This window comes from Macrotis lagotis, chromosome 1, assembly GCF_037893015.1.
Source record: "Macrotis lagotis isolate mMagLag1 chromosome 1, bilby.v1.9.chrom.fasta, whole genome shotgun sequence".
NCBI lineage: Eukaryota > Metazoa > Chordata > Mammalia > Peramelemorphia > Peramelidae > Macrotis > Macrotis lagotis.
This window is the reverse complement of record NC_133658.1, coordinates 144,562,081-144,574,455: the sequence shown is the minus strand read 5'-3', so window position 1 is coordinate 144,574,455 and position 12,375 is coordinate 144,562,081. Positions and strand designations below refer to the sequence as shown.

The following is a 12,375-nucleotide window of genomic DNA, read 5'->3' as shown; positions in this document are numbered from 1 at the left end:
TCGGGCTGTCAGTCCCGGGGCCGGGGCCGGGGCCGGGCCCGGGCCCGCGGCCGCTGTCAGCGCCGCGCCGGGCCGGAGGGAGGGGGGCTGTCCGAGCTGTCAGAGCCTGCCGAGGCCCCGCCGGCCCCGAGCCCGGAGCCCCGGAGCCGCCGCTCCACGTGATTTCATTGTTAACTTACTCCTCCGTGTGTTTGGACCGGGCGGTGGGAGCTCTGCCCGGGAGCCGCGGGCCGGCCCGGCAAAGTTGCCGAAGTTGTCCTGCGCCTCTGCAGAGAGCGGCGCGGGGAGGGGCGCCGAGGGCCGGGGAGAGCCGGCCGCCGCAGCCGGGACTGGAGGAGACCCTCCTCGGAGCCCACAAGTTGTCAGGCATTCGCTCACCTGCAGGCTTGATTAGCCGGCCGAGTCCCAGTTTCTTAAAATCAGTGTCAACCTTCTTTATGTTAACCATAACGTGCACAGAATCACATTTTCTGGACCGCCGGACCCCCCCTTACCCCCCACTCCCATACCCCCAAACCTTGGGGAATTCAGGACAACTGAATGCTTTCCCCCCATATATATCTCAGGACTCTTGTCTTTTGGAGGTAATCATTTGCCTCCTATTGACTTTAACGTTATTATTAAGAATGGCTCAGAACCCCCTTTTTATGTTTGTGTAGTTTCTAAATACTTAATGAGACTATATTTTATATTTACAGTTTATGTTTACAGTATAGTTTCTAAAGACTTAATGAGACGCTAAAGTGATATTAGTACCTCAAGCCTCAACTTTTAAGTAAAACTTTTGTTAGGGGATGCCGTTGAAATGTATTTAAATTACATTATTTTTAGATTTGAAATATATTGTTTTACAGTCTCCGAAAATCATTAGCAAGAAAAGAATAACAGGATTTGACATACTAGAGGCAATAGTAGTGAGTTTTTAATCTGTTAGACTAGGGCATCTTCCTGTCTGGACAGCAACCTGAGAGTCTTGGAAGTCATATTGTTGTGACATCTCAATCCCCAGTCACGAAATTTTTCTGCGCTCTACACTGGCCATGGAGGTTATTCCCCAGCCTTATCACTGACATTTCTTTGATCCTGGACAAGTGACTTATCTTCTCTGAACTTTACCTGCAGACCGAGTGAAAATGTTTTCCTTTTGACAGTTCAAGTTCATAGTTTCTGAGTTTTTATTGCTTGTAAAGTTTTGAGCATCTGGAAGTACTAAAAAGGTTTTTTGTTTTGGCTTTTATTATTTTAACTGAATTGTAGTCAGTGTTTTTATTGCTTCCATTTAGGACACACAATTGTATTTTACTTTGAAACAAGATTCCAACTTGGTATATGTCTTTCCTGTTTCTTCTTTTGTGTAAAGTAGTAAAAGTTTTTTTAAAGTTTGACTCTGCATTGGTTAAGTGACATGACCAGTCTAAAAATTCTGGAATTTTTTGAGAGATGGAAGATTCACTGTTGATTTCATTGCAGGATTCTTTCCACTAAATCTGTCCATTTGTTGAAGTATCGAATGTTTTCTTGGGGGAAGATATCAAGGAGCAGCTCAGTTGCAATTCACAGACTGGTGAGCAAGAGTTGTAGAAGATAGCATAGCTGGCACCTCTCACCAAACTGAATTCAGTGATTGTTTTCCAACTGTTATTATTTTTTTTGTTAGTGTACAGGATTGATTTGGAACTTTCTTACTCTCAACATCTTCTGTCCCTTATAATGTATCAACATTGTGCTAGGCACATAGGTGCTATTAGATACTTGATAGCTGTATGTTTACATATATTCGTACATTCTTTGGCAGGCTGTTAGAAAACTGACATTTTGATTGTCTTTCAGGTGTAAAGTACACATTTTTTCTCATGTGAGTCTGGACATCAAAAGGAGCTTTGAGATGATCTGATGATTTCTTATACCTTTTGAGGAATACCTGTCTTTGCACTGCTCTTCAGGAATCTCTTGGGAAGTATGCAGACATTTCAAACCTTATATTGGTTTGGTTTTTAAATTAGAATCGGAAAAGTGATCCTGTTTGTGAAAGGAGGAGGGATTCAGGCCAGAAAACTGTATGCTATGGTTAACTGGTTCCCAGCCTCCGAGAATCTTTTTTTCCATGGTGTGAAACATATTCAGCATCAGGATAAGGGATAACGACTCTATGGATATACAGAATTCTTCACCATGGTAAAACTCGCTAACCCGCTGTATACGGAGTGGATTTTGGAGGCGATCAAAAAAGTAAAGAAGCAAAAACAGCGTCCTTCAGAAGAGAGGATATGCAATGCAGTATCTTCATCCCATGGCTTGGACCGTAAAACTGTTTTAGAGCAATTGGAGTTGAGTGTTAAAGATGGAACAATTTTAAAAGTCTCAAATAAAGGACTCAATTCTTACAAAGATCCTGATAATCCTGGGCGAATAGCACTTCCAAAACCTCGGAACCATGGAAAGTTGGATGGCAAACAAAATGTGGATTGGAATAAACTTATCAAACGGGCAATTGAAGGCTTGGCTGAGTCCAGTGGTTCAACCTTGAAGAACATTGAACGTTTTTTGAAAGGTCAGAAAGATGTGTCCGCATTGTTTGGGGGCAGTGCTGCCTCTGTCTTTCACCAGCAGTTACGATTGGCTGTCAAACGTGCCGTTGGCCACGGCAGACTACTTAAAGATGGACCTCTTTATCGGCTCAACACTAAAGCGGCCAATGTGGATGGGAAAGAGAGTTGTGAGTCTCTTTCCTGTCTACCTCCTGTGTCTCTCCTTCCTCATGAAAAGGATAAGGTAAGTGTCATATGCATTAGCATTGTTTTATAGCTAATAAAATAAGAGGATGCAAATGCACATCGTTCATTGGCCATGTGTATTTTTGTGTAACATTGGAATTTGGGATCTTTTTGCAGTTATCCAACAGTTATGTGTTTTGTTTCCCTTGGGTAAGTTCTATGTGGGATCATTAATAGATAATAATTTCTTTTCTGGTATTTGGAAATACTTCATTGTCATGAATCAGTTGGGGAGTAATGATGCTAAAATGATTCTGCCTAAAAATGCACATTTTTCTGGGTATTTAGATTGTTATCATAAAGGAAAATAAACTTTAAAACTTTGCAGAAATAGTACTGTGAATCTGTTTGGATCTGGAAGATGAACTTCTAGTCATTGGATACAGTGAAGGAATTCAAAATCTGAAACTTGTGTTGAGGGTCATGTTTATAGTGAAATTGTGACCTGACTCATGGCAAAGAGTAATATCTAAGGAAATTTTGTCCTTTGGTCATATTGCAGTTTTCGTGTTAGTCTTAGTAAATGTTTTGTTCCCTTTATCATGAACTCTATTACTGTATTAGTGTATTTTCAAAATTCTGGTTTAGTTGATTTGTAGCACATGAGAGAGTTAAGTACCCTAGTGATTTGGAGTTGCAATGGAAATAATTTTTTTTAGGATAGACTTTTTGTATTTCACACTAGGATAAAATAAAAGTATATCTTCTTTGGGTAAATTCTATTTGTGAAAATCTCAAGGATAACAGTGTAGGGGTGATTTGAATTTGTTTCCTTAATTATATGTATGTTTCATTTATTTTCCAGATTTGTTAATTCCACAAACTGAAATTTACTTTTAGAATTCACACATAACACAGATTTGTTTAAAAAAGTTTCATTTTACTTAAAACGTTGTAGAATTCCATTTAGGTTCATTAAGTTAAAAACTAAATAAGTATTAAATATATGCAATTTAACCTAAATTCATACCAAGTGTTGTGACCCATCATGTACAGGTTTTTAAAAAAACAGTCCAAAGATTGTTTGTTGAGACATCTGAGCAGAAGTTGTTTTAGCAGGTCTATTTAATTCTGAGAGAATTTTCAAAATACATTTAGGGTTCGCTTCCCCATATACACTTTGAAGTGGCACCATTATTTTTCTTTATTTTACAGATTTTAGCCTCAGAAATCAATTTAGTTGAATCAGAAATCAAAATGTCAAGTATCCCATTCATAGTATTATAGTTATATATCATTTGAACACTTGTTGAGTATGTAGTGAAAATTCAGAATTGAAGAATTTGACATAAGAAAGATTCAAGAGTTGAAATATTTAATTTCATATTTCATTGAAATAACTTTTCATCTGTAAGAAGCATGATCAAATTTGAAGAATGAAGACACATTTAGATGAAGAAAATCCTGAATACTACTATTACCATTGAATGATCCATATGTGGAAATAATTTGTAGTTTGTCTTTGTTAATTTTTCATTCTATCTTTCAGTAGATGTCTATTACTACTTGTTAACATTAGTAACAAAAACAACTGTACTTATGCAGATTAAATTAATGAGTTATTTATCCTATATGTTAGGACAGGAGAGAGTCTTTAGAACCCAAATGTCATAGAGCTAGTAGAGACTATAGATTATTTAATTCAACTTCATTTTATAGTTGAGGAAACTGAGATCCAGATGAACCATTTCTTACCCAAGGGTCTCTTAGCTAACAAGTAACAAAACTGAGACTAGAAACCAGGTTGGTTTTTTTTTTTTTTACTCATTCCACTACTTCCTGTTCTATGTATTTCACAGATGAAAAAAATTGAGACACCAAGAAATTTATTTATAGGATCAAAGTTCTTAATAGATTTGTTTTTGCAACTTGTTTAAGGAAATGCACAGCTGAAGACAAGACTTCCAAATAATAATGACTGAGTCTCAAATTCTAGGAACTAACAGGACTGTCAGGCAGGGAAATGAATAGTCTTAAAAACTCATTATTAAAGACTGTATGGTCTTTGAGGGTAGGGACTGTGCCATTTTTATTTTGTCTGTGTATCCTCAGCACCTCATACATTGCTTCTATATGGTGGGAAACTCTTAACAATTGTATATTGAATTGAATTATCCGGAGTGCTCTACTCAAGGGAATTGTTCCATCAAATAGGTTTATATGATTTGAGTGCCTTTTTTTAGCCATCTCCTTCCTCTTAAATCATTGTATTGCTAAGAGAGCTTTTTAGAGCATCAGTGGCTTTGATTTCTTGCTCTTTTATTTGTTGACTGAAGAACCTTTGGCATGTCACTTAACTTTTCTGAGCTGGACTTTATTCAGTTGTAAAATGGAAATGATAGTTTTTGTATTACTACCTCATTGGTTTGTTGCTAAGCAATTGTTTTGTAAATCTTAAAAGTGCTATATAAATATGAGATATATTTCTGATATTACTTTGTTGTCCTTGCAAAGTTTTAACTTGGTAGGTAGGTTCATTTTCATATGGTTGAGTAAGAAATAATTGCATTTTTAAATATCACTTAAACACAGTATTAAATTCTTAGTTGACAGAATTTGGACATGAAAAAAATTTAAAGTTGAGTAGATTTTTTTTGGGGGGGGCAAGGAATGGGGTTAAGTGACTTGCCCAAGGTCACAGAACTAGGTAATTATCAAGTGTCTGAGACCAGATTTGAACTCAGGGACTCCTGACTCTAGGACCAGTGCTCTATCCAGTGAACCGCCTAGCTGCCCCTGAGTAGGTTTTTTATATATTTGTGTAAGTCACTAAAATAACTTAACAGTCTAAGAAATTCAGATTGAAGATATCTTTGATAAGGTAGTTTGATAATGAATTTCTTGAATAAAATTTTCTTAAGGACAAAGAACAGTTGAATTCTAAACCATAATGCAAAGTAGAGACTGTGTGTCCTTCCTTTCTCAACAGATCTTTTTTTCCTCCTTTTTTTTCCCCTGTCTTCCCCCTTGAAGAACTGTTTTACAAAAAACTGTTTGAGATTCTCTTAAGAACCCAAACTGTAGATTCTGGATAATTATTTTGTGTTGTGGAAAAAAAAAAGGCATAAATGGGGAATGGTTAGAGTTTAAAACAAAGCATTACCTTTTCTGGAATAGTAAGTACCTTAGGTAAACTAGATAAAAGTATGGGATAATAAAGTTAAATGCAAGAATCAGTTAAGTCTTCTTGCTAATAATGCAGGGTAATCTGTATAGATGCTCTTCGTTTTTTCACATATAGATATGTGTATATATATATATAATATAACAGTAATATTCTAAAAGTTCTGCTAATAATTTGAAAGCACTAAGCTATTTGGGTTAACATAGAGAGTACAACTGAATCTAAATGCTTGGACCAGCAGAATGACATTTTTCTCCCTGAAATCTCATTGTTCAGAAAAATTTCTTATTTGAAGTCATTTTTGGAATTTAGGACTTTAATATTATGTTCAAAAACAGTAAGAACTTGTCTGACAGTTAAGAATAATTTATATATTTTAGGAATAAGATTTCTGAGCTATTTTAAAAGAATGATAAAAACATAATAAGTTAATAGTTATTCTGTATACTATCTTTCATTCTTTTTTTTTAATTTAAGGCAGTGGGGTAAAGTGACTTGCCCAAGATCACATAGCTTGGCAATGTGTCTGAGGTCAGATTTGAACTCAGGTCCTCCTGATTCCAGGGCTGGTGCTCTATCCACTAACCACCTAGCTGCCCCTGTGCAATACTGTCTACAGGATATTATTAACTTATAATTTACTTCTAAACTGATAAATACATCCCTTTGGCAGTCAAAGTTGATTGATAAGTCATTTGTACTTTCTTTTTCTTTTTCCTGTATTAAATTTCAAAATCTGGGTTATATTTTATCTTAATGAAACCTTATGTTTGAACATCTACCTTTGAAATTCATTTCTGCACATCAACTTTTACAATAGTTGCCATTGGGGGATCAGAAAGCATGATTTTTAGTAAAAAGGATCTATATTTTAGGCCCATTTTTTTTTTTGTCTTGTAGGATTGTATTTGGTTTTCTTTTTCTTGAACAAGTTCAACTTCTACTACAAAGGTACATTCTCCTAAAATATATGTTTTTAATGTATATGTCTTAAAAACAATAAGATAAATGATTTTTTTTATTTGTTTCTAAGTTTTTTAGAAAACTAGTTTACTTTATAAATAAGATTGCTGACTATTTCTGGAGGAGGCAGGGAGTGAAACTTTGTGTCTGGTACTGGAAAGAGCACTGTATTTGAAGTCAGCAGACTTGGTTTCTACTTTTGGCTCAATCTCTTAACCTGTGCAAACTTTGGCATCTCAATTCAAATATTTTTACAAGTACTTTAATCTTGTAATTCTTATGAAGCTTAAAGAAGTTAAATCACTTGCCCATCCATGATGACAAAGTTATTTTGAGTTTTGGAAACCAGGCTTTTAACCCAAGTCTTCTATGTATATATATATATATATATATATATATTTATCTAGTGCTCTATCTCTTTCGCTGTGCTGCCTTTATACTTACCATTTCTGAGTTTTAGTTTATCTTCAAAAGAGGAATTGGACTAAATCAGCTCCAAATCTTTTCTATATGCCCAAATGCTCCTTGGTCTTATTAATAGAAAATATTTATATCATTAATAGAAAATGCTTATAAATTTAAAACATGTCTTGAAAGAGGCACAAAACTGCAAATGCTATATATTTATTTGATTTGGCTTTCTTATAGGCAGTTGATTACCTTGTGTTTTTTTTTTTTTTGGTTTTTGCAAGGCAGTGGGGTTAAGTTACTTGCCCAAGGTCACACAGCTAGGTAATTCCTGACTCTGGGGCTAGTGCTCTATCCACTGCGCCACCTAGCTGCCCCTACCTTGTGTTTTAATATTTTTTCTCCACCTAAACCAGCCAAATCTTTTGTTGTTATCTGTCCTTCATTCTCAAAGAAGACCTGACATCAGGGAGGTGATGATTTGACATGCAAGTGAATTGGATTTGAGTGAAGGAGAGCAGTGCTAAGTTACCAGCCTCACTTTTCTCCTCCTGAGCCATCTGGACCCAGTGGCCAGATACAGATCAGGACAATTAGGAGATGTCCCTGGATGAGAGTGCAATCATAGTTAAGTGACTTGCTCAAGGTCACATAGCTAGTAGGTGTTAGGTATCTGAGACTGGATTTGAACTTAGATCCTCTTGACTCCAGAGTCAGCTCTATTCACCACATCACCTAGCTGCCCTACAAGGCATTCCTAAAATCCAGTTCATGCTTGTCAAGGCATTGCCCTCCTGATGCCAAATCCTTTAGTTTTAGGGCTAGTCTTGTATTGTCTATTTTGGATTGATTTTAAGAAATTTCCATGAATATGATTTCTCTAAAGTTTTAAAATATTTAAAAATTCTAAATATATTTCCATGGTACTATGTATAATAAAGCAGTCAAAATGCATCTTTGCTTTAGTACAAAGGTGAGACAGATTTTGTGACTTTAGTTGTTAAATAAAGTCTTTCTATAGTCCTACTTGAGCAAATATCATATAGAATGTTTTTTCTCTGTTTTTGAAGAACAAAATAAAAATGATCAACTAGAAGGATAAAAAATAATTAACTCCTTGTGCTACTGAGAAATGATTAATTAGCTACTTTTTTTAGAATAGTCCTTTTGATCATAAAAGTTCACTTTGTTGCCTTTTATATTATGGAGTACTGGATGGACTTGACTTTTTGGGAGAAGTAGACTGAGGACTCCCTATCTAATCTTGGTTTTTGAAGATATCAGGGAGGTGATGCCATGACATACAGTGAATTGAATTTAAGAGAGGGGGGGTGCTGTACAAAGTCATCAACTTCACTTTTCCTCTGGAGTCATCCCAGTCCAATGGCCAGATATGGATCAGAGTGTCTAGAGATGACTGGATGTGGTGTGAAATCTTGTTTTTTTGTTTTTTTTTTTTGACTGAAGAAACCCTCATTCAATCCTTAAGGTTAGGTAAGAGAGAGATGAAGCAAAGAGACCAAGATTTATTGCTTCCAAAAAAAGAAGAAAAGAAGTTTGGAAGGGTAAGACTCTCAGGGTATCTCCGTGATTTTGACAGGTGAGGAAAAAAAAAAAAGAAGCTGGGAACCTCTTTTTTATAGTCTAGGGAAAAAAAATAGAGGGGAAGAACTTAAGAATTTCTGAATGAAACAGAAATCGTTGCTGTTTAAATTCACTCTGAACCAGTCTGGGCGCCAGCTTAGCCTGAGACCCATAGTTGGCCAATGAAGGAGAGCCAGATCTAAAGGAGTACTTTAGCCCTTCTGCAACTTGCAACTTGGAATTCAAGTGATCTACCAGACTTGATCTCTCTTAGTGGTAGGAATTATTGGCAAAAGCTACCACACCCATCCTGGGTAGGCTTGATTTAAAATTTGTTTATATTTCTATAGAACGTACACAAAATATTTTGTTTATTACAAAGATGTGCTTATTCCTAAGTATTATCTCTGTAGATTCAGAAATTGGGGCACATAGTTCAGATTATTTGATGTTACAAAAGTTACTTAGAATCAGTCTGGATTTGAAACCATATCTTCTGACTCTTAAAAACCAGTAATCTTTTCACTGTGGCATATTGTAAAGATAGTTAGATGAATTCTTTGGAATAAAGTTTGATTTTGCTTAGTTTTTCAATTTGTAAGAAAAATGAGGACAGATATCACTGAATAAAGTATTAATTAGATTAGTTTTCTATTTGATTTTTAGCAAAAAGATAATTCATGGCATTAAGTGATTTCTCTAGACTGTCCAAGCAGTATAATTTTGTTGTATTGACTATTACTTGAAATAAGTTATTTTGATTTTGATGTTTGTTAGAGTGATATTTGACCTTTAACATATTAACAATTAAGAATACTGAGGATTGTGAATCCTGAAGAAATTGGTAGGGTTTTTGTTGTTTTTAAAAGCTGACTATTTTATTATTAAATTTATAGTACACTTGTTTCTCATGCTCCATTACAAAAGCATGTCTTAGGTAAGACTAATATACTTATGTATACTTATTTGCTTTTTTTATATTTTATCACTATTGACTAGTAGAAGAGACTGAGTGGTAGCTGTTTTTGGATTGAGGGATGTGTGTTTTTCTCTCGCTGGCAGCTTGGCAAAATGATTGTTTGGTGTTATGTTGAATTTTTGTTTTATCAAATATGTTCAGAATAGTCAACAGATTATATGAAATGATACAGTAGTTACCAAGTGAAGAGACATGTTTTTACACAGTGTTTTAAAATTGCTTAGGAGAGAAAATATTCTATGTAGAATAGAAATAAATTGGAATAAAATGGAAAATTCTAGATTTTAATCCTTATACTTTGGGGGTCACTAAATAGTTATGTTGAAAATGAAGAAGGCTGTGTCAATGTGCACATAAATTCCAAGTAGGGAAACTTTCCTTAACTATATATCATCAATCTTCTATTATCCATGACAGCGGAGAAGCAGTGACATGGTTTATTTAGACTTTGGAGTTATTTTGGTTTTCTAGTTGATTTATTCTCAGGACTATATTTTATTAACATTAATATAACATGTTCTACAATCTTTATATTTTGCTTGGCCTTTGAGGGAAGTGACTGAAGAGCATGCTGGTTATTGGGGAGAAGTTGACCTGGTATTAAAAATTTGTTGCTAACAAGTCCTCAAAGTGAATGAAACACATGTGAATAAACAAGAATTTTAGTTTTAGTTTCTTTGCATAATTATCCTTTGATAGCCTAAAGAACCAGAGTATTTTTTCATCAGCTGGAGATATGTTCTATGATGATTTAAATTACCTTTTTCATAAGTCTTTTAATTTTTTTAGGGTTTTTTTTAAGTCTTGTAATTCTTTAGCCAACTTTGCAAATTGTTTAAGATCTTATCTTTCTTTTTTCATCCAGTATTTTCAGACAATAGTATATCATGAATTTTCAACCATTCTAGTCATCCACTTGATCACTTTTGATAGACATTCATGTCTCCAACAAACACACACACACACACACACACACACACACACACACACACACACACACACAGCCATGGTGACTTTCATAGAATCATAAGAGTATAGAGCTGGAAGGGACCTTCAAGATAATCAAATTCAGCTCCCTCTTTTTACAGATGAGAAACTGAGGCACAGATTTATCTGGGATCATAGTAAATGTTTGAGGCAGCATTTGAACCAGGTCTTCCTGATTACAGATCCAAGCTCCTACCTGTTATATTCTGCTGCTTCTCATCAGCAGCTCCCGGACAGGATTTAAGTTCATTACCTTGGCATTTCTTGCCTTTGTGTTGTTTTACCAGTACTATGTGTTAATGTAATGCTGTGTAAGAGCCATCATATCAGTCATACAGCCATCCATTCTAGCTTGCCCCAATCTTCTCTACCTTCTCCTCAAAAAATTATCAACATAGAGAAAATGCAGAAAATTTTTCTCAAGTATTGGTTAAAGGAATATAAATAAGCATCTGCCTTAATAATGATAATATTGATTGATAATTGATAATAATGATAATAACAAATTCTCATGAAATGTGAATAAAAAAGAAAGATACCATACATTGAATTTTTTACCAGGCTTATTGTCTATAGTTTTCATTTGGCTCACCTAGAGTTCATGATTTCAGGTATGGAAGCCAGTTTATTTTTGCACCAGTCTTATTAGAAAGAAATAAATCATAGGTACAGACCTACAAATCAGGGTAATATTCTTCCAATATTTATGCTACTCAAATTTGTGAGAATGTTTTTGATATCCTTTGACTTTCCCCACTTCTTTTCCTGTCACATTTCCAGAAACCATAAACTGACTTTGTTCTTATCAGACTGGTAGAACTCAAATCAGGTTTCATTTACCAGACTAAAAATTGACATTGTGTTTTTTTATTTTCTGACCAAATAGATGATTTTGCAAGTCTTTGTAAAATGTAACAATAATACTTTTTATGCCATCTTTTAAAATATTTTAGGAATGAATACATGGTAAATATAAAGACTAGGAGTTCCGTTCTGATAAAGTTGTTTATATGTTGGCTAGTTTTGGGTGGAGTCATTGCACAAAGGATTTGTAGCAGATGAAGTATCATAATTAGACTAGGAGCGACTTTACCCTTCTGCCGCCGTTGTCCCAGCTGGAGCAGGATTAGGATTCATTCTGTTGCAGCTGGTTCCCAGGAAAATTAAGACTGTTCCTTCTGGCTTTTTCCTTTGACAGAAAAGTCATAGCTTTCAACATATGGTTTTCATCGTCATTGTACATAATTCTGGAAATTCAAATCTGAAAAATTATTTTCAACTTCATTAGAGGATAGGTGAATCAGTTCATAATATGACTATTGAGTTAATCATAGTATCAAATACTGCATTTCTGATATATTAAAGAAAGATGCTAATCAAGAAATATGGGGGATGAATAATATAAATGCCTTTTTGAATGAATAGAATAAACCACATTTTCTTCAACATAGTTTTTTTTGTGGCATCCATATAAATTTTAAATCCACTTTTAATAAAAGGATTGGTCTTCTGAATTTCTTAAAAATCATAGGACTTTAGATAAGGAAGAGATCTTA

The 12,375-nt window shown here is 34.9% G+C and overlaps 1 protein-coding gene across 3 annotated transcripts in view; it reads left to right on the top strand.

Annotated features, from left to right (window-relative positions):
• The window catches only part of KAT6A (lysine acetyltransferase 6A), a 158,951-nt gene that overhangs the window by 624 nt on the left and 145,952 nt on the right, over positions 1 to 12,375 (top strand). For 2 of the 3 annotated variants that reach the window (XM_074209018.1, XM_074209016.1), the window contains exon 2: positions 1,831 to 2,772. In XM_074209018.1, coding sequence (XP_074065119.1) covers positions 2,173 to 2,772 — 600 coding nt within the window. In that variant the 5' untranslated portion in view covers positions 1,831 to 2,172. Of the gene's footprint in view, positions 1 to 1,470; positions 1,565 to 1,830; positions 2,773 to 12,375 lie in introns of all 3 variants that reach the window. The other variant, XM_074209017.1, reaches the window with a different exon arrangement.